Source organism: Chlorocebus sabaeus, chromosome 9 (assembly GCF_047675955.1).
Source record: "Chlorocebus sabaeus isolate Y175 chromosome 9, mChlSab1.0.hap1, whole genome shotgun sequence".
NCBI lineage: Eukaryota > Metazoa > Chordata > Mammalia > Primates > Cercopithecidae > Chlorocebus > Chlorocebus sabaeus.
In genome coordinates, this window is record NC_132912.1 from 62,678,400 (window position 1) to 62,699,875 (window position 21,476).

The 21,476-nt window shown below is 50.4% G+C and overlaps 1 protein-coding gene across 3 annotated transcripts in view; it reads left to right on the forward strand.

Annotated features, from left to right (window-relative positions):
* DLG5 (discs large MAGUK scaffold protein 5) overlaps positions 1–21,476 on the forward strand; it is a 135,980-nt gene that overhangs the window by 81,670 nt on the left and 32,834 nt on the right. For all 3 annotated transcript variants that reach the window (XM_007962848.3, XM_007962849.3, XM_073019032.1), the window contains exons 6-14: positions 1,019–1,278; positions 2,534–2,846; positions 8,844–9,028; positions 10,726–10,851; positions 13,851–13,983; positions 14,381–14,508; positions 15,190–15,365; positions 15,747–15,850; positions 20,590–20,682. In XM_007962848.3, the coding sequence (XP_007961039.2) occupies positions 1,019–1,278; positions 2,534–2,846; positions 8,844–9,028; positions 10,726–10,851; positions 13,851–13,983; positions 14,381–14,508; positions 15,190–15,365; positions 15,747–15,850; positions 20,590–20,682 (1,518 nt within the window). The remainder of the gene's footprint in view (positions 1–1,018; positions 1,279–2,533; positions 2,847–8,843; positions 9,029–10,725; positions 10,852–13,850; positions 13,984–14,380; positions 14,509–15,189; positions 15,366–15,746; positions 15,851–20,589; positions 20,683–21,476) is intronic.

Here is a 21,476-nt window from a genome sequence, read left to right on the forward strand (position 1 = left end):
TGTTTTATTTTTTATTTTCTTGATAGTTCTTACCTTGCTCTGAAGTTGCTTTATTTGGCCTGTCTGTGTGTCCACACCCTCCAAATTAGGATAAAAGGCCCACAGGTCACAGCCTCTTTCTGTCCTGTCTGGCATCACCAGCACCTAGAACAGTGCTAGACATATTAGGTATTTGCGTGGGATGCTAGCGTACCCTACACCATGGAGGGTCACCCTAGGGCTTTTGAGAGTCTTGAGGTCCGATTTACAAAACCTGATTCTGGGCTATGTGACTTTCTGGGAGGACTCACAAGATTCAGTATGTAATTATACTCAATGGCTGACATGTATTACAACAAACGTACACAGAGCAAAGTCGGCAAAGGGGAAAGGCGCGTGAGGCAAAGTCCAGAGGAAACTGGGCCCGAGTTTCCAAGAGTCCTCTCCTGGTGGAGTTTCACCAGATGCACTGAATTCCTCCAGAATGGAGTCCCAACAACACACGAGAAGTGCTGGCCTCCACGGAGGCCTGTTAGACACTCAGTGCCCAAGTGTCTTACTGGGGGCTGGTCATGTGGGTACCTCTGCCTAGCATGTACCCAGATTCTGTACTCCCAGAAGAAAGCAGGTGTTCAGCATAAGCCACTTTGTTTGTACAGGCTCAGTACCAGAGCTGCTTATATCACCGGAAGAAAGTTTTACATCAGCCTAGAGAACTGTTTACTGTTTGGGTTCCTAGACGCCATTCAGTAGGGTCAACCTTGCAAGCAGGTCTTTCTAAGGATATCGAAATCTCAGGTCAGCTGTGTTAACTGTTCTGCACAATACTTAGTAAATACTTGTGACTGAGTGAATCTAAATGAATCAGCCCAGTGTGACTGCAAGGCCTGGAGAATTGGACCTCAAGACTCTCAAAAGCCCTAGGGTGACCCCCCCACCTTGTCATCAGTCCCACCCTCAGACAGACAAAAGTGAGAGTGGGAGGTCTCCTCCACCACCTCCTCCAGACCCTTGGTAAGTGGGACTGTCTGGTCTCCAGGTGTTGAAGCACAACGGGTCATCCGAGATTCTCAACAAGCTGTATGACACGGCCATGGACAAGTTGGAGGTGGTCAAGAAGGACTATGATGCCCTGCGGAAGAGGTACAGTGAGAAAGTCGCCATCCACAATGCAGACCTGAGCCGCCTGGAGCAGCTTGGGGAGGAGAACCAGCGGCTGCTGAAGCAGACGGAGATGCTGACCCAGCAGAGGGACACGGCCATCCAGCTACAGCACCAGTGTGCCCTCTCCCTGAGGAGGTAGGGCTAGGGCCACGGGGGGCTGGGGGCAAATGGGTCCTGTAAGGTTCCCAACCACCCCCAGGTGATGAGAAGAGCATGAGTTACGGTGCTTTTTCAATCAAAAAATGCTTCTGACCAGGAAACCTTTTTTTTTTTGACACCGAATCTGTCTTGGGAATCATGGCTTCCTCCTCCCATCTGAACATCCCTGTTTACCTTCAGGTTCACAGACACCATTCAGTGGTTAGCCTTGCAAGCGGGCCTTTCTGAGGATGTAGAAATTTCAGGTCTGCTGTATTAACTGCGCTACACAATGCTTAATAAATACTGGTGTGTTCTGAGCATCCTGTTTCTTTGGTCCCTGCCATGTGCCTCTCCCCTCTGTGACAGTCACCCACCTAGCAAATAGGAAAGTTAATTCTCTGGGGCGTGTGTCTTCTGTTATCTTTAGAGATGTGATATATGCCCTCAAACAGTGTTTTGTAGAGTATGTGCCTGTGAATCACCAGTTCTCTGGAGCATTTATCAGTTTCACATGAAAAGTGCTCTCTGGCGATAAATAGGTTTGAGCATTGCCAGGTTGAACCCAGACAGATGTCTCTGCTGCAGGACTTCTCAGAGCCTTCAGTGTGGTGGTGTGCAGTAGATAGACTCTCCAGGAGGCAGCCAAGATGCAGAGTTTCCCAAACATAAATCATCAGATAATATACTTTTTTTGGGGTCATGGAGCTCCATGCAGAACCGGCGTCTATGGACCATACTGAGAATTGCTGGTCTGCAGCCATGGGCTGTGATTTGCAGGCTGCCTGTGTGGAAGATGCCCCCCGGCCTGGAAGGACCGAGCTGTGCTCTTCGAGCGAACTTGATGACCTTGTCACAGGACTGTACTGTTCGTATCTGTGAAATGAGGCGGTTTGACTAAATGATCGTTAAGGCCTCTTTATGCTGTTATCCTGGCATTGTTTTGTTTTTATTGTTTTTTAAAATTAATGTGGCTTGACTGTGGGAGAAATACGCTGTTGTTTCTAGTGGAGCGGAGGGCATGATGTCCTCAGTTCAACTCCTGGCATTTGTAAAGGGCTGAGAAAAATTCCAGGTCTGGGGGCACTAGTACTCCGTGACTTTTCTCTCTTGGGGGTGGAGAGAGTGACTTCACTTGAAATTTCACGCTTGACTGTCCAGCACAGCAGAGCTGGCGGGAGGCAGCAGCACAGCCGGCCACTGACCGGGCAGGGCCCCTGCCCCTCCCACGTCTCGCCGCCTCTCTCCCCAGGTTTGAGGCGATCCACCATGAGCTGAACAAGGCCACAGCGCAGAACAAGGACCTGCAGTGGGAGATGGAGCTGCTGCAGTCAGAGCTGACCGAGCTGAGAACCACGCAGGTGAAGACAGCAAAGGAGTCGGAGAAATACAGGGAGGAGCGGGACGCTGTGTACAGCGAGTACAAGCTCATCATGAGTGAGCGCGACCAGGTCATCTCTGAGCTGGACAAGCTGCAGACCGAGGTGGAACTGGCTGAGTCCAAGCTCAAGAGCAGCACATCTGAGAAGAAGGCGGCCAGTGAGGAGATGGAGGCGCTGCGGCAGGTAGGTGGGTAGGCCGGTGGCTGGCTTTCAGCCTCTCCTACAGCGTCCCGGGAAGAGGGGCTGCAGAGTGCATGGTGTCTGGATTAGAAGCCTCCTTCCCATTGGAGTAAAGGGCTTCTGATAGGAGGCCTAAGTGCAAGCTGGGTTATCAGACACCACTGAGGTAACTCCTGAGCTCATGCTCAATGCCCAGCTCTAGTCTGGATTACAGGGGACAAGTGGGGAGGGAGGCCCAGACATAGTCATGGATACCTGGAGCTTACACACCAGGAAGAGTCAGATGACGCGCACCGATACTCTCACACCCAAACCCATTGCTACGTAATTGCAGATCAGTCTCATGCTGAAAGTCAGTGATATCTCAAGGACTTGCTTATTATGAAGCAAGATACCAAGGCCAAGTTCCCAAAGCCACAGATACGTTAGGCCTCTTGCGTCTGGAAGAGTACCCTCAGGGGCCCTTCTCCACCAGCAGTGTGCATCTGATCGAGTCTGCTCTTGAAAAAGTGTTTCAGGCTCCTGCTGGGAAGATGTGCTAGTAGGCTGAGCCTACTAGTTCTTCTCCTGAAGCCTTGCTGTCTGGGGGCCACACCTCCAGGGTTGGGGAGCTGGGATGTTTGATAGCATTGGATTGGGCCACCTAGCTCAACTCCTGGGTGGCCAGTGTGGATTTTCTGCCTCCTTCCTACCTGTCAACCTCTCCTCATCGTGGAGCTCCTTGCCCTAGGTCTAGCTGAGCCCTGCTGGGGCTTGGATGGGCCCATGGAGATTCCCTTCAGTCTGTGTTGTGTGTGGCTCTGATTAGAGCTTCTAGACTTGATCACAGCAGATTCTTTCCCCTATCAGAATAGTTCTCGGATATTCACGCCCCTCTATTCTTCTGCCTTTCTGTGCAGGTCAGTTGGAATGCAGCTTTCAAAGGTGGTTTATGAGAAGCAAAAAGCAAGGCGTTAAAGGTCAGGCAGTTTGGCAGGGGTGGTATGCATTGGATCATTACTACCAGGTCCTGCCATACCAAGTGTGAGGCAGGTGATGCCTGATGGGTGACCAGCATGTCTTTCAACTGATACAACTTCTCTTCACGCCCGGGCAGTGATAGGGGATGTGGGGAATGCATGAGACACAGGCCCCTTGCTGAGAGATGGCCCTCCTCAGTCATGTGGTCTCAAACTTCTCTAGGCCTCTGTTTCTTTTTTTTTTTTTTATGAGACTGAGTCTTGTTCTGTTGCCCAAGCTGAAGTACAGTGGCACAATCTTGGCTCACTGCAACCTCTACCTCCCGGGTTCAAGCAATTCTCATGCCTTAGCTTCCCAAGTAGCTGGAGTTACAGGCGTGCGCCGCCACGCCTGGCTAATTTTTTGTATTTTTAGTACAGATGTGGCTTTCCCATGTTGGCCAGGCTGGTCTCGAACTTGTGGACTCAAGCAATCCTTCCACCTCAGCCTCCCAAAGTATGGGGATTACAAGCATAATTTCACTGCCTGGTGAGCCACTGTGCCTGGCCTCTGGGCCTCAGTTTCTATTTTTAATTTACTTTTTTGTTGAGACAGCCTGTCTGTTCCCCAGGCTGGAGTGCAGTGGCACAATCATAGCTCACTGTAATCTTGACCTTTTGGGCTCAAGTGATCCTCCCACCTCAGCCCCTCAAGTAGCTGGGACTATATGCAAGCACCATCACACCCAGCTAATTCTGAATTTTTTTGTAGTGATGCGGTCTCACTATGTTGCCCAGGCTGGTCTCAAACTCCTGGGCTCAAGCGATCCTCCTGCCTCGGCCTCCCAAAGTGCTGGGATTACAGGCGTGAGCCCCTGCACCCAGCCAGCCTCAGTTTCTTCATCTGCACAATGGAATGGTGGTTGTGATGAACAAATGATTCAATATAGAAAATACATCATTGTGCCTGCACAAAGCAACAGTGAGTTGAGATGGGCATTCATTATTATGCCCATCTGAATCTTACTACTCTGTTAGGATTAGGGTGAACCTCATTAAACTGTTTCTTTGGGTAAAAATGGGCCAACCAAGTAATGGGAATTTCATACAAGGAACCACTAAGACTTCTGGAGACCCTTGAGGCAAAAGCCAGTGTGAAGATGAATATTTACTGCAATGAAATTTTTGAAAAGTCTATTAGAATAAATTTTTAGTAAGTGAAGATAATGCATTAGAACTTGGTAATCATCCTAGAAAAACCATGAACTCATGTTCACATCCTGGTTTCTGAGCACATAATTGTTGGGGGAAAATGTCAATATCAAATAAGGAAAACAAAGTGATGAAGATGGAAACTTGGAAAATGACCAAGTCAGTAACTGCTGTGAAATGTCACAGAATATCAGACACATGCCTGGGGAATGACAGCGAGCCTGTGCGGATGGAGTTTTGAGATTTTCTTTTTTCTTTCTTTCTTTCTTTCTTTTTTTTGAAACGTACTTTCCCTCTTTTTCCCAGGCTGGAGTGAAGTGGCACGATCTCAACTCACTATAACCTCCACCTGTTGGGTTCCAGTGATCCTCCTGTCTCAGCCTCCTGAGTAGCTGGGATTATAGACACCTGCCAGTACGCCCAGCTAATTTTTGTATTTTTAGTAGAGATGGGGTTTCGCCATGTTGGCCAGGCTGGTCTTGAACTCCTGACCTCAGGTGATCCACCCACCTTGGCCTCCCAACATGCTAGGATTACAGGCCTGAGCCACTGCGCCTGGGCAAATTTTGAGATCTTTGAAGTTAATGGTGAAGGCTCTTTGTAGAAATGTAGAAAGCACAGAGATGTACAGAGAATACCTGAGTTCCCTGCGGTGCTGGCATCCAGCAATGAGACCCCCAGGCCTGACGTCCTTGGGGCAGCCGTCGCCTTCCCAGCACTCAAGGCGAGCCCTTCAGCCTGGAGCCCGCCTCCAGCCTCCACAGGGGGTATTGGCTGGGCACCAAGTACAGCTGTCAGCTGAGACAGGGATCTTTTCCAGGCCCCGTTCCGAGTCAGCAGGCAGGAGATAGCCCCCGCTGCTGCCCGTCAGCTCTAAGAGCTGAAATCCTCAGCTCCTTCTCAAGTTGGTCTGGCTTCATGAATAAGAGCACTCTCCACCGGCAAGAGCAGGCCAGGAGGGGTGGGCAGTGAGGCACCCTGGGGATTGGCCCCGCCACCCCACTGGCTGCTGCCTGTCAGGGGTCAGCTGTGGGGGGCCTTCTGGCAGGTCTAACTCCCTCACCACAGAGCTCTCTTCATCCTGCTCAGCCCGAGGGCTGGGCTTCAGTTTCTGGTGTTGTGCTTGCATGCCCCTGTCTTCTATCTGCACCTCTTGCTCCATTTTCCCTTTTCCTTCTCCATGCCCTCTCTCCCTTCTGTGTTCTTCTGAGTGGGCTGAGGCAAAGAGCACCGGGAGGCCAGGGGCCTGTCAGGGTCTTTGACAGGTTGGCTGTGCCCTCACCTCCTTACCAGCTCCCAGAGGGGAGATATCCTCAGGAGCTCCCCCAAGGCCACCCTCCTGCCTCAGGCCAGGAGCTGACCTTGTCCAGCGAAGGCTCATTGCTCCCAGGAGGAGGGAGGAACTGCCTGGGGAGTTGAGGTTGGCACCACTGGAAGCCATAGGTCACTGCTGCCTATTGCAGAGATCTCCCAGGTTCCAACGCACTTTCCCAGACGGGCCCTGCTCACCGAACCCTGTCTGTAGAAGGGCAGCCCCCCACGCTCCTGCCGTCTGCTGCCCTGGATGCAGTTTCACGTCCAGCTACAGGTCCTGGTTGAGGAGCTGAGCTCAGCTGTGGTGGACAGACTGGACAGTGCCAGGGGACAAGGTGAGGCAGCACTGGCCTTTCCAGAACTTAGATGCAGAGGACTGTTGTAGCAAGATAAGCTGCCCAGGAAGCAGAGGGAGGTGCCCTCACCTGAGAGCCGTCTGCTCAGGGGCACCACTCCACACTTGGGCCCCATCCTTCCCTGGGACCCTCGAGTGGGCTCTGGCCCTCTGGGGCTGGGTTGCAGCCCATGGGCCTTTCTCACTGGCCTCATGGCTGGGTCTGGCAAGTGTCTTGTGAAGACCGGTCCATCTCTTCCCACACCTTTGCTCACCCAGCACTGGAAGAAAGAGACTGCAGGTGGCGCTTTTAGAGCAGACTCAGACTGACATCTGATGCCTGGGGTAGAGTCTGCCTGGGGTAGAGGAGCCGGTACTGATCATGAGTCAGCTCTGCAGGATGGGGGAGCCCTGGTGAGTCACTTCTAGACCCTGCGGTTCCTCACCAGTGTGATCAGAATCAATCAGTTGGTCACTTGGGTCTGCTGGGCTTCCAAATTTTACCATTTTTTTAAAGGTACCTCTTTCCCCTCTTCCCCCTTCACTAAAACTAAGTATAGTACTTCTTGTACTCCTTACAAGGAAGCAGTATTTGGGGATGAATTCATTTTGGAGACCAGCAATGGCGTGGGGCCCAGGGGAAGGAAGGGAGCTGTGGGCTGGGGGAGCTGCCCACCTCCTACGCTGCCTCTCCTCCTGTCTGCACCTGGGGCCTCCCTAGATGCTCATCCAGAGCACCATGGAGAAACCTTTCAGGGAATCCACGTGGTAACATGTGTCATCTCTAAAACTATCCATAAATATATTGTAAAACAGTGAGTATAATGTAAATTTTGAAAAGTATTTTTTATCATAAATTCTTGACTAAATTAATATACTTTTTTTTTTTTTTTTTGAGACCGAGTCTCACTCTGTTGTCCAGGATGGAGTGAGTTGGCGCCATCTGGGCTCACTGCGACTTCTGTCTCCCAAGTTCAAGCAATTCTCCTGCCTCAGTCTCCCGTGGAGCTGGGACCACAGGCACATGCCACCATGTCTGGCTAATTTTCGTAGTTTTAGTAGAAATGGGGTTTCACCATGTTGGCCAGGCTGGTCTCGAACTCCTGATCTCATGTGATCTGCCTGCCTTGGCCTCCCAAAGTGCTGGGATTACAGGTGTGAGCCACTGTACCCTGCCCCCAAATAATTCTTTTTAAAATGAAAATTTAAGGATTTTTTTTTTTTGAAAATAGCAAACTAAACAAACACGGCATACCATGTAAAGCTGAAAAAATAATCAAAACTGAAATGATTTGAATGACTCCCAGGAACTGTGAGGTCCGAGCAAAGCCAGTCACTGCACTGGCACCCTCGAGTTTTGATGGTCCTTTTTGTGCAAATTGTTTTTCAGCTCCTCTGCCTCTGTTTTGAGAGATGGGGGGATTTATCAACTGACTGTAGGTGTTTTCTTGTCAACTTCATTCTCTTCTCTTGTTTTCTATGTCTGAGATCTTTCTGAACATGTTTTTGCAGAGGCTGCCATCTCCTGTTCTCTGGAGAATGATCTTTAGAGGGAACGGAAGCTTTCTTCCTGTGCGTGTGTGTCTTCCTGTGTCCTAGCACTTGAGGGTGGAGAGTCTCGGGGCGGGGACACCAGTGTCATCACCGCCTCTGTTGTCATGCTTCTGTTTTGCGTGTTTGGAAAGCCTTTGAACCAGGGGAGGAGTTATTCTTACAGTAAACACTCACTTTGTCATCCATCATTTCTCCGTGTTTTCTAAGGATTATAGAGGTGTGGAGGGGGCTTTTCATATGGGTGCTTCTAAGAGTTTGACTTGAAATTTTAGTGGAGCATATAACTCTCTAGGGATGTGCCAAGATACAAATGCTTTGGATTTCAGCTTTTTAAACGAACTGAGATACACAGCACTTCACCAGCAGGAATACTGATGTATTTTTGTCTTTAAAAATAACTCAGCTTGCCAGATTATAAAAACCAGGATCACAGACATGGTGGGGGCTGTGGGGGGGGGGCTGGTTAATAGGACAGTGGCTGTGGGGTGTAGTCACTGGGGGTATGGGTGGAGGGGGTGTGCTGCGATGGGCTCCGTGTTTCCATCCAGCTCCCTAGAGCCTCAGCCTTGACCCCTGCGCTGGTGGGAGGCGCTCCTGGTCCATGAGGCTCAGCAGCCTCTCCCTCTCCCTGCCCCTTACTCCCACCAGATCAAAGACACGGTGACAATGGATGCTGGGAGAGCCAACAAGGAGGTTGAAATCCTTCGAAAGCAGTGCAAGGCTCTGTGCCAGGAGCTGAAGGAAGCCCTTCAGGAGGCGGATGTGGCCAAGTGCCGTCGGGACTGGGCCTTCCAGGAGCGAGACAAGATCGTAGCAGAGCGTGACAGCATCCGGTACGGGGTGCCTTCGAGCTGGCGTGGGCTCGCATCTCCCCAGGATGTGGGGACCTGCTAGGGTCTGATGGGAGGGTCTGAATCGTTTGCTGTGTGTCCAGGTAAGGTGGGAGGGACCTGGGCTCCTCCTTTCTCACCCCTAGTTGATGCCCCAGCCTTGCCTCTTAGTTTTAGAATTTTCCATTGTTTCTCCCTCCCATGTCACTCAGCCCTATATGTCCTGAGTATGTACTATGTCCACATGAGACGCCTGTGAAGGGGCATGAGGCCGACCTCTTTTATTTGAGGGCTTCTGATGAGAAGAGCACATCCGAAATGCGTCCTTTTAGCAGTATTCCCCAGGCGCCTACTGTGTGCCAGGGTCTCAGATCCCTGGACCAAACAGACCTCGGGAGAGGCTTGGGTGGGCAAAGCAGTGGGGGAGGAAGATGCGCGACTGAGCTCCAGGGCTGTGGGGGGCATGCAGGGCTCCCTGGGGTGTGGGGAGGTCTCCCCAGAGAGCATGGCATTCGAGCTAGAACTGGAAGCGCGAGTGGGGTTTTTCCAGGTGGAAAAGGGGGAAGGGCATTGCAGACGGAGGGGACCTGTGGCGTGTGCTCAGGGCAGGGACATGGGTGAGTCATGGGGAGGGCAGGCTGACGAGATTCCCAGGGGCAGGTGTAGAGGCCTTGAAAGGGAAGCCAAGCAGTGTGGACTTGATCCTGGCTGGGGAGGATCCAGGAGAGGCTGTGGTCGTGATGATGTTTGGGGTGGGGAGAGATAATGTCTTGGTATTTGGGAGGTTTCCAAAAGATTCCTTGTGGTTGGTCAGGGGAGAGACCAATGTCTCTAGGGGCTGATCAGGAGATGAGGATGGCTAGGTCGTGAGGCCCTGCCAATGGAGAGCACAGCTAGGTGCCCAATGCAAGGGGAGGGAGGCCCAGGGGCTGCTCCCTGTCTGCTTCTGCCCGGACCCCTTCCACGGGTATCTCTAGGGGACAGTCCTCAGCCAGGCTCTGACTGAGGCTGGGGGAGATTTGAGGCTGTGGAGAGGTAGGAACCACAGTCCTCTGGTTATATCCGTTTATGGAGGTGGCACAGAGCCCAGGCCCCTCCACAGCCAGGTCATCTGTCTCCACCTCCTTAGGGTCCTCTTTCGTAGAGTCTCGCCAAGCTTGTACTTTGCACCTGCACAGAGCTAAGAGAGACAGAGATACATGGGGACCGGCAGCTATCCGAAGGGGCTCCCATCCCAGTTGCAGGGTACAGGGATAGCTCTAGAAAGCTCTGCCTGTGGGTAGATATGAGACATGGAGTAGTGCTGGAGCACAGGCCTGCCAAGCAGGTGGGGGTGCTTCATATAGAGGAGAGCCACCCCCGGCCCCTCAAGTTGACCTTAGAACAGTGAGTGTGTGCAGAGGGTGGTCCTTAACCCCAGGCACATTGAGGGTGAAACGGGGCATTGGGAACCTGACAGTTGTTGCGGGGTGACTCTGGGGGTATATCTTCCCTGCACAGGTCCTCCACGTTCCCTCTGTCGTGCACTGGGGCTGGCCTAGGTGGTCTTACCCCCAGATTCCCAAGCGCTCCTGTGCATCTGGGGATGGGGCACATGCCGGCAGGTATTTGCAGTGAGGCAGCCAGGCCATCCGCTGCAGACTGGGAGCCCCTTTCCCCGTGCCCCTTCAGGTGACCTTGTCTGCTGCTCCTTCCACCAGGACACTGTGTGACAACCTGAGGCGGGAGCGGGACCGTGCGGTGAGTGAGCTGGCCGAGGCCCTGCGCAGCCTGGATGACACCCGCAAGCAGAAGAATGACGTCAGCCGTGAGCTGAAGGAGCTCAAGTAGGCTGGGACAGGCTCACATCTGGGAGCCCCTTCTGGGCAAGGCAATGCTGAGTGCATTGGCCAGGGCCTCATCCTTCTGTGTCGACCTGGCTGTTTGTCCCTTCACTTCACTCTGTCTTGCTCTGTCAGTCTGTAGAATGGGTTTGAATGTTATCTCTATGTTGGGTTAATTAGAAATTTTTAGGCCAGAAATTCTTAGACACAGGGCAGGCACTGTGTGCCAAGGCACTAGGAAGGGGGGAGGGCCCTGTTCCCAAGCAGTCCATTCGGGGCAGGCATGCATGTGTTACCCATTCATTCATTCCCCTAATCACTCACTCGCTGAGATTTTTCAAGTACCTGCTCTGTATGGGCCAGCCTCCATTAGAGGCACTGGAGAAATGGCACTGACAAGCATATCAAGTCCCTTTCCTCATGGGCTCACAGTGCACAGGAAGAGACACAGACCAAGGTCAGGTCCATCTAAGAGACAAGTACATCAATGAGTAAAATGGCGACAGATTGTGATCTAGAGTTTTAAAGGCAATTGCAACCCCCATCCAGCAGTCTGTTCTGCCTGTGTTATTTGGATGCCCATTTGGAAGACTGGGGTGTCAGATATCCTCCCCTTGGTTACAGCAGCCTCCCAGGGTGTCATTTAAACACTCAGTGGCCTTTAGTAGTGCATTGAAATACAAAGATCAGGGTTTAAGCATAGAAATTGGCAAAGCCCAATAGGCCACGGTCTAAAACCCAAATCTAGTTGGAAAGCAGTGGCTCTCCATCCATTATGTGACATTTCCCTATCTGTTAGTGTGGTGAGGGGGCAGTGAGAAGCTCATGTGTGAGTGCAAGTGTGCAAGCCTTGCACACTCAAGCAATGCCCTTCAGAAGGGAGTGACAGCTTCTCTTCTTTTCCATTCAGTAAAACTCCTAATGAGACAAAGAGCTCCGTTTATTCTGTAAAAATCCAGACTCTCTGGAGCTTGGGTGCTCTCAGGAATATTTTAGGAGTTAAGAGGCAAGGCAGGACTCTTCACAGGGACCATCTTGGGTCTAGCAATGTGATGGAATCAAGGAGTTCTCTTTGAAGGGAAAGCCTAGAACCTCTGGGGCGTGAACATGGGATGTTTTGCCTCTTGTTTGGGCCAGAGTTGCCTGAAGCTTGTGCATTCAGCTTCTGTGTTCATTCAGCATGTTTGCGTTTGTGCCTCCTGTCTGCTAAGTTCTCTAACTGGCAGGATGCGGGTGAGGGGGTCTGTGTTGCTGCCTGGGAAGCCTCAGGCACTCCCTGGTAATTCCAGATGAGACAGGTATAGTGAGCATTGAATGCTAAGCTCGGCTGCATTGGCCTGGGGAGGGGCTGGGGCAGCGTTGGAAGGCATTGGAGCTCTGCCCTGGAGGCTGAGTGGCATTCTAGAGCCGGCTGGTGAGAGCACAGCCTAGGCAGAAGTGCGGCCCTGGAGCTTGTCTGCTGAAGCAGGAAACACAAGTAGGTCAGGAGCCCAGTGGGCAGCGTTCATGAGCTGGCAAGGCAGCCTGGACCCAGATTTCAGGGAGGGTGTCACAGGCCAGTCACCTGAGGATATAATGAGGCTTCTGAGTCTCTCTTTCACATCCTCATTACTGGGTCTTTCTCAGAGCTATTATTTTTAATTTTGATGAAGTCAAACCTACTTTTTTTTTTTTTAAATGCAGTTTCACTCCAGCCCAGGCTGGAGTGCATTTTGGTATAGTCTTTGCTCACTGCAACCTCTGCTTCCCGGGTTCAAGTGAGTCTTGTGCCTCAGCCTCCCGAGTAGCTGGGATTACAGGTGCCCACCACACCTGGCTAACTTCTGTATTTTTAGTGGAGACGAGGTTTCACCATGTTGGCCAGGCTGGTCTTGAACTCCTGGCCTCAAGTGATCCACCCACCTCGGCCTCCTGAAGTGTTGGGATTACGGGCATAGGCCACCACGCCTGGCCATCAGTGAACATTTTTTAAAAGTGTAACAATGGCATTAAAGGAAATGTTAAGAACTACGTCTTCATCCTAATATAACTATTTAAGTGGTATTTCTGTTGCTGCTTCTGTCAGTTTGCATTTCAATTTGTGATATATTGGTGTTAACTTTTATCCGAGGTTAAGGGATTTAGGTTGAGATTCATTTCTTTGGCCATGGATGTGTAGTCGCTCCAGCATCATTAATTGGAGGCTGTCCTTCCTCTGTTAACGTATGCACCTTTGGTAACTTGGGGCATTCGTGGGTTTCTTACTCTGTTCTACAGACCTGTGTGTCTGTCTCCCTGACAGCAGCACAGTCTTGATTGCTGTAGCTGTATACTAAATCTTAAATTGGGTAGAGAGTTTCCTCCCACTTAGTCATTTTCAAAATAGTTTTAGCAATTCTGATGCCTTTTTGTATACACTTTAGAATAGCCGTCTGTATCTATAAAAAATCTTGTTGGCATTTTGATTTTATTTTTTAAATTAAATTTTATTCTTTTGAGATGGAGTCTCACTCTGTCGCCAGGCTGGAGTGCAGTGGTGTGACCTCTACTCCCTGCAACCTCTACCTCCCTGATTCAAGTAATTCTCCTGCCTCCCGAGTAGCTGAGATTACAGGCGCATGCCACCACGCCCAGCTAATTTTTGTATTTTTAGTGGAGATGAGGTTTTACCATGTCAGTCAGGCTAGTCTTAAACTCCTGACTTCAGGTGATCTGCCCATCTCGGCCTCCCAAAGTGCTGGGATTACAGGTATGGACCACTGTACCCAGCTGGCATTTTAATTTTAATTGTGTTAAACCTCTAGATAAATTTGGGGAGAATGTGTCTTTTTTTAAAAAACCACTGTGAAAACTCACAGATACCCTGGAAGCCTTGACCTGACTCTCCGAGTTATTGGGAAACAGTGGGGAAAGGAGCCTATTTTAGCTCTCACGAACTGCCTGCCTCATGAGGTTCAGAGCCGTTACGCGGTGGGATGTTTCACCTCCCAAGGGGCTTTCACCATGACTCTCTCTCTTCACAGGGAACAGATGGAATCCCAGTTGGAAAAGGAGGCCCGGTTCCGGCAGCTGATGGCCCACAGCTCCCACGACTCGGCCATTGACACGGATTCCATGGAGTGGGAAACGGAAGTTGTAGAGTTTGAGAGGGAGACGGTAAGCTGCCTCTGATGGTTCTTCTCTCCTTCTCTGATGGATGAGGGAGGAGAAGGTGACCCTCTTGCAGTATCTCCCAGTTTCACCACTCCAAGTTTGGAGGTTTTCCTTTTCCTCCCAGGAGTGCGATGGCATCCTTTCCCAGCAGCTGTCCAGGCTGGGTTGCAGTCAGGGAAGGGCAGGGTCCTGGGGGGACGCTGACAGGGATGTCTGTCTGCAGTGGCCAGAAGGGGCAGGTTGCAGGTACTCATAGGTTTCCATCCTGGGGATGGAGTGTCTCATCAGATGAGGTGAAGGGACAGTCCCCCACATTGGAGTGAGCAGCTCGGGGGCTTAAGAGCCAAATGTTTCTGTCACTGCTTTGTGAAATGCGTTGCTGTTGCTGCTGTTTTTGCAGGAGGATATTGACTTGAAGGCACTGGGGTTTGATATGGCAGAAGGTGTGAATGAGCCTTGTTTCCCGGGGGACTGTGGCATATTTGTCACTAAAGTGGATAAAGGAAGCATTGCTGATGGGCGCTTAAGGTAAGAGTTGAGGCCCAGGCCCTGGAGGCAAGGTGGGGCCCTTCTCCCCAGTGCGGAGGACCCGAAGAGAGCCAGGTAGCACTTAGGTGAACATTTCCCAGCCTGAGATCTGTCCAAGGCCTGCAGTCTCAGCATTTAATACTGCTCCGAAAAGAAACAGTGCTTCTCAGTTGCCTCTGAATCTGATTATTCTTTAGTTACCAGGTGCTGTCTTTTGCTCCTTTGGGTGGGAAAGTGCTCAGGGGGTATGTGTGAGAGCCCAGGACGTACATGGCATGCTCATTCAGGGAAATAGTCATGATGATAAAATAGCTAACACTATCACAGTGCTGACTGTTTGCTGAGTACTGGTTTAAATACTTTATAGAAATTAATTGATTAGTCTTTACAACCCTACAAGGTAGGCATGATTGTTGCCCCCATTTTACATATGAGGACATTGAGGCCTGGAGGGGCTGGATCATACAACTAGTAAGTGGTAGGGCCAGGATTTAAACCCAGGCTGTCTAACCTCAGCATCTGCAAATTTTACCAATGTGCACTCCTGCAAGAGGAGATTTTCTGAACGTGTATGTGAGGCACCCACACCTTGGCAGTCAGCCCCCTGAATGGTAGTGGTGGGCGGCTAACCGCTGGTCCCACAGCCTGTGTGAGTGCTGAACTGGCTGTGCCCCTTCTCAGGGTCAACGACTGGCTGCTGAGAATCAACGATGTGGACCTCATCAACAAGGACAAGAAGCAGGCCATCAAGGCGCTCCTTAATGGGGAGGGGGCCATCAACATGGTCGTGCGGCGGAGGAAGTCCCTGGGTGGGAAGGTGGTTACGCCGCTGCACATCAACCTCAGTGGACAGAAAGGTAGCAGGCCTATGGACATGGCAGAGTGCCTCAGGTGGCTGGGGCCCTTTTTTGTGGACAGGTGCCAGGGGTGCCCCTTAGAGTACCTCGTTCACAGGGATGAGGGGCCGATGCCATTTAAATGTAGCCCATGTGCTTTCCTGGCAGGAGGTTGTCTGGGCCCTGAGTCTTGCTTTCTGAGTGTTTGATTTACCCGGGCAGATGTAAGGGCAGATGTAACTGAGCCCCCAATTGGTGGGACCTGGGGCAGGGTGCAGGGGTAGATAGGGTGCAGCCTGCTGACATCCTCTTTTGTAGGAAGATGGTAACAAAGATGAGGTGGGGTGACCGGGGCTGGGCAGCGAGGCCGGGGGCCACCCAGTGACCTCCTGTGGCTTGCAGACAGTGGCATCAGTCTGGAGAATGGAGTGTATGCTGCCGCCGTGCTGCCCGGAAGCCCTGCCGCCAAAGAAGGGTCCCTTGCTGTGGGAGACAGGATTGTTGCGGTAAGTCTCAAGACCGGAGCCAGGGTCATCTGCCGTGCATAGACAGATTACATTGGGGAGGTTTGAGCAAGAAGTAATGAGCAAAGATTTTATATTTTCCTTGTTCTGGGGATTGTACTATGTGAACATTTAAACATAGGTTTCTTGATGGTATGTTTCTATTTACTGTAGAAAATTAGGAAATAAAAGGTCTAGGAGGGAAATAAGAATCAATTGCGTTGCTACAATGTGTAGATAACCTTTCTCCATCTCTCTCTGTCGCTCAGGCTGGAGTACAGTGATGCAATCCCAGCTCACTGCAACCTCCAAAGGCCTAAGAGGGAAATAAGAACCACTTGCTTTCGTACCACCTGTAGATAACCTTTATTAACTTTTTTTCTTTTCTTTCTTTTTTTTTTTTTTTTTGATATGGAGTCTTGCTCTGTCGCCCAGGTTGGAGTGCAGTGGCGCAATCCTGGCTCACTGCAACCTCCGACTCTTGTGTTCAGGTGATTCTCCTGCCTCAGCCTCCTGAGTAGCTGGGATTACAGGCGTGTGCCACCATGCCTGGCTAATTTTTGTACTTTTATAGAGACGGGGTTTCACCATGATGGCCAGGCTGGTCTCGAATTCCTGACCTCAGGTGATCTGCCCGCCTTGGCTTCCCAGAGTGCTGGGATTACAGGTATGGGCCACAGCGCCCAGCTTTATTAACATTTTAAATGTAGTTCTCTACATTGAACATTCTCATGAATGTTTATCAAGGACAGTTTAAAAAATTGACATCATTGTGTTGTGACTTTTAAACACGACCCTTTTTTAAAAAAACTAAATGTAATACCTATTTTTAAATTTTTGTTACCAAAGTAAGTCCTATTTGTTGTAAAATAGCCAAGCAATACAAAAATATGTAAAATGAAAAGTGGCAGTCCCTTCCCCCTTTAATCCTGCTCCTAGAGATTGTCCCTGCCCCCATTTGGAAGATAAGTACCCAGCCCACATAAGTGCCCCTACAAATCTATATATACCTAGATAGATTTCTTGGTTTTGTTTTGCTATTTATGTACAATAATGAGATCTGCAATTTGCATCCTACGTTGGATATCTTTCCAAGTCTAGCCTGGCTAATGTTACCCACCTTATGGTATTCTGTTGTTTGATTATATGTAGTATAAATTATCCCCCCCGATGGACATAGAAGTTGTTTGCAGCGTCTGCAATTGCAAACAGTCCTGCATTTAACTTTACCTGTGTGCATAGACCCTCTGGAGACACCTAATGGTATCTCTGAGACTGAGCTACAAATGCCATGAGATTGCTGAGTCATAGGACATGCAAATTTAATACTTCTGACTAACCTTTTAAAACTGAAAATGCCAGCAGGGCACAGTGGCTCACTCCTGTAATCCCAGCACTTTGGGAGGCTGAGGTGGGTGGATCACCTGAGGTCGGGAGTTCGGGACCAGCCTGGGCAACATGGTGAAACCCTGTCTTTACTAAAAATACAAAAATTAGCCGGGCTTGGTGGTGGGTGCCTGTCAGCCCAGCTACTCGGGAGGCTGAGGCAGGAGAATCACTTGAACCTGGGAGGCAGAGGTTGCAGTGAGCTGAGATCACACCACTGCCCTCTATCCTGGGTGACAGAGCAAGACTCCTGTCTCTAATAAATAAAAAATAAAAACTGAAAATGCCATACACTTTTTCATGGCATACATACAAAATTCCAGTAGTACAAAAGGCAAATAGTGACAACAACTCTTCCTCTGGCTAGACCTCTTGTGTACTACTTCCCACCCCGATGGCAATCACTGTTAACAATTTATTATATTATGTCCCAGAAACTTTCAAAACATGTACATCTCACACATTTTTGGGGGGTTGGGGTAACCTGTGTGGGATTATAATATACTCAATTGCTCATCTTGCTTTTTGTTTTATTTTTATTATTTTTATTATTATTATTTTTTTTTTTTTTGAGACGGAGTCTTGCTCTGTCGCCCGGGCTGGAGTGCAGTGGCCGGATCTCAGCTCACTGCAAGCTCCGCCTCCCGGGTTTACGCCATTCTCCTGCCTCAGCCTCCCGAGTAGCGGGGACTACAGGCACCCGCCACCTCGCCCGGCTAGTTTTTTGTGTTTTTAGTAGAGACGGGGTTTCACTGTGTTAGCCAGGATGGTCTCGATCTCCTGACCTCGTGATCCGCCCGTCTCGGCCTCCCAAAGTGCTGGGATTACAGGCTTGAGCCACCGCGCCCGGCCTATTTTTATTATTTTTTAAGATGGAGTGTCACTCTGTTGCCCAGGCTGGAGTCCAATGGTGTGATCTTGGCTGACTGTAGCCTCCGCCTCTCAGGTTCAAGTGATTATCCTGCTTCAGCCTCCCAAGTAGCTGGGATTACAGGCACATGCCACCACACCCAGCTAATTTTTGTATTTTTAGTAGAGATGGGGTTTTGCCATGTTGGCCAGGCTGGTCTCGAACTCCTGACCTCAAGTGATCCACCTGCCTTGGCCTTTCCAAGTGCTGGGATTACAGATGTGAGCCACCACACCCAGCCAGATTTTAGCAGCATGTCTTGGAGGTCCCTCCATATTCATATCTTTTTATTTTTATTTTTGTTTGAGATAGTCTCACTCTGTTGCCCAGACTGGAGTGCAGTGGCATGATCTTGGCTCACTGCAACCTCTGCCTCCCAGGTCCAAGTGATTCTCCTGCCTCAGCCACCTGAGCAGCTGGGATTACAGACCTGTGCCACCAAGCCCTGCTAGTTTTTTTGTATTTTTGGTAGAGATGGGGGTTTCACCATGTTGCCCAGGCTGGTCTTGAACTCCTGACCTCAAATGATCTGCCCTTAGCCTCCTAAAGTGCTGGGATTACAGGTGTGAACCACCATGCCCAGCCCATATTCACGTCTTTAGATCTGCCTTGGTTATTTCCATAACTGCGTGTCATTCCTTAGTAACAGCAGCCTAAGCTATTGATCAGTCCCTCCCGAGGGATAGTCTGGGCATCTCTGCCTTTACTTACATCTGTGTCGTGCTGCGTGGCCACTTCATAGGGACCCAGGAGTGTGCCCTGGGGTACATTCCTGGGGTGAGGGTTTGCTGGGTCAGAGGGCATGAATGTTTAACATCCAGTGAGATCTTCCCCCTTTGCTCCAAAAAGGTCATGGCTTTTTCAGTCCTCCCTGCAGCATGTGGGGAACTCATTGCCTCACATCTTTGCCAGTGTTTTTCAGATTTTTGGGGGAGCCAGAGTATAAAAACTATATGGCCATTGTGAAAAATTTTTAAATGTGGATATGTTATAAGGAAAAAAACACAAATTAATTTACTACTTCAAGATAATCACTCTGCATATATTTTAAGAAGAAAACTTGACTTTGGCCAGGCGTGGTGGCTCACGCCTGTAATCCTAGCACTTTGGGAGACCAAGGTGGGTGGATTGCCTGAGTTCAGGAGTTCAAGACCAGCCTGGGCAACACAGTGAAACCCTGTCTCTACTAAAATACAAAAAAATTAGCCGGGCATGGAGGCATGCGTCTGCAATCCCAGTTACTTGGGAGGCTGAGATAGGAGAATTACTCGAACCTGGGAGGCGGAGGTTGCAGTGAGCCGAGATCATGCCTCTGCACTTCAGCCTGAGGGACAGAGCGAGACTCCATCTCAAAAAAAAAAAAAAAAAAAAAAAAAAGAAAACTTGACTTTGAAATGATTATAGATTCATAGGAAGCTGCAGAGATAGTACAGGGGAGTCCTGTGTACTCTTCTCCCTGCTTCCCCTCATGGTTGCACATTGCGTGAGTATAATATCAAAGCTAGCATATTGACATTGGTACTGTGTCTGTGTGTGTGGTTGTGTGTGGTTTAACACATGATGTTCTGTTTAACCACCACCATAATGAAGATGCGTAGCTGTTCCATCAGCACTGAGGTCTCCCTCCCTCTGCCCATTTGTAGTAACACCCCCTGCTCCCTCCCATCCCTGCCCCCTGGCAGCTGATTTGTTCTCCATCTCTGTGATGTTGTCCTTTTGAGAATGTTACAGACATGGAATCATATAGTATGTGATCTTTGGAGCTGGGCTGTTTTCATTCCGCACCATGCCTGCAAGATCCACCCAAGAGGCTGGTGTGCCGGCCGCTTGTTCCTTATCATTGCTGAGCAGTGCTCTGCAATGTGGGTGTATCACAGTTTAGTCGTTCACCTGTTGCACATACACTTCTTAAGAAGGTCTGCACATATCTGTGAGGGATGTGGGCAGAGATTCCGGGAGCAGGGTTCAGAGGTTCTTTGTGAACACTCACAGGGCCCCACTTCATGTGGTACTTTCTCTACAAGGCCTTTCCTATCCATGGTCTTGTTTTTAGTCCCCCTGCTTTCCCGAGCCACATGCATGCATTTATCTTCCATTTCCTCTGTGGAGGCAAGAGGCTGGGAAGTTCTGAGCCGAGGTCCCGTGCCACGTGGCAGGGCACAGCCAGGCCAAGATGTTCCCTCCAGGTCCTCGGTGTTCTGATCCCAGAAGGACACGTTCCTACCCCAGCCTGCTGTGAAGGCTTTTGTGTTCCTCTACCTCAGAAACCCCTTAGCTGGACTCCTTGAGCCTCATCAGGAGGACCTCTATCCTTTGCCAACTCCTGACTTTGGCACCTTGCATTTGGTGACTGTCTAGCACAGGAGGTTAGGTGGGCAGAGACCCCAACCTGGTAGGCCTGAGGCCGCTCTGCCTGTGGCCCGACGTGCTGTCTGTCCTGCTCTAGATCAATGGCATTGCACTGGACAACAAGTCTCTGAATGAATGTGAATCTCTGCTGCGGAGCTGCCAGGACTCCCTGACCCTGTCCCTCCTGAAGGTAAGGGCTGGACGTGGCTCCGCTCTCATAGCCAGGAGTATGGGCAAAGCCCTGACTCCACACAGCCACACTACTCCTCAGGGTCACAGGATCCTTGAGAACAGGGTGGGGATTTACCGAGTGCAGTGGGGGCAGGAACCCTGACTGGACGCTGGCCTGCAATCAAAAAACCGCAATCAAGGCCATGTTGGGCACAGTTGGGTACATTTGAATCTGGACCTGATAATTAGATGACCTTAAGGAATTGTTGCCAATTTTCCTAGGTATGATGATGGCACTGGGGTTGTTATACAGGAGAATGGCCTTATTTGGGGGAAGTACAAACTAAAGTTGTTAGAAGTGATGTGTCATGGCCAGGCATGGTGGCTCATGTCTGTAATCCCAACACTTTGGGAGACCAAGGCAGTTGAATCACTTGAGCCCAGCAACACAGCAAGACCTTGTCTCTGCAGAAAATACAAAAAGCCCAGGAGGTCGAGGTGGCAGTGAGCCGTGATCGTGCCACTGCACTCCAGCCTGGGTGACAAAGTGAGACCCTGTCTCAAAAATGAAAGGAAGGGGCTGGGCGCGATGGCTCATGCCTGTAATCCCAGCACTTTGGGAGGCAGGTGGATCACCTGAGGTCGGGAGTTCAAGACCAGCCTGACCAACATGGAGAAACCCCATCTCTACTAAAAATACAAAAATAGCCGGACGTGGTGGCGCGTTCCTGTAATCTCAGCTACTCAGGAGCCTGAGGCAAGAGAATCGCTTGAACCCAGGAGGTAGAGGTTGCAGTGAGCTGAGATCATGCC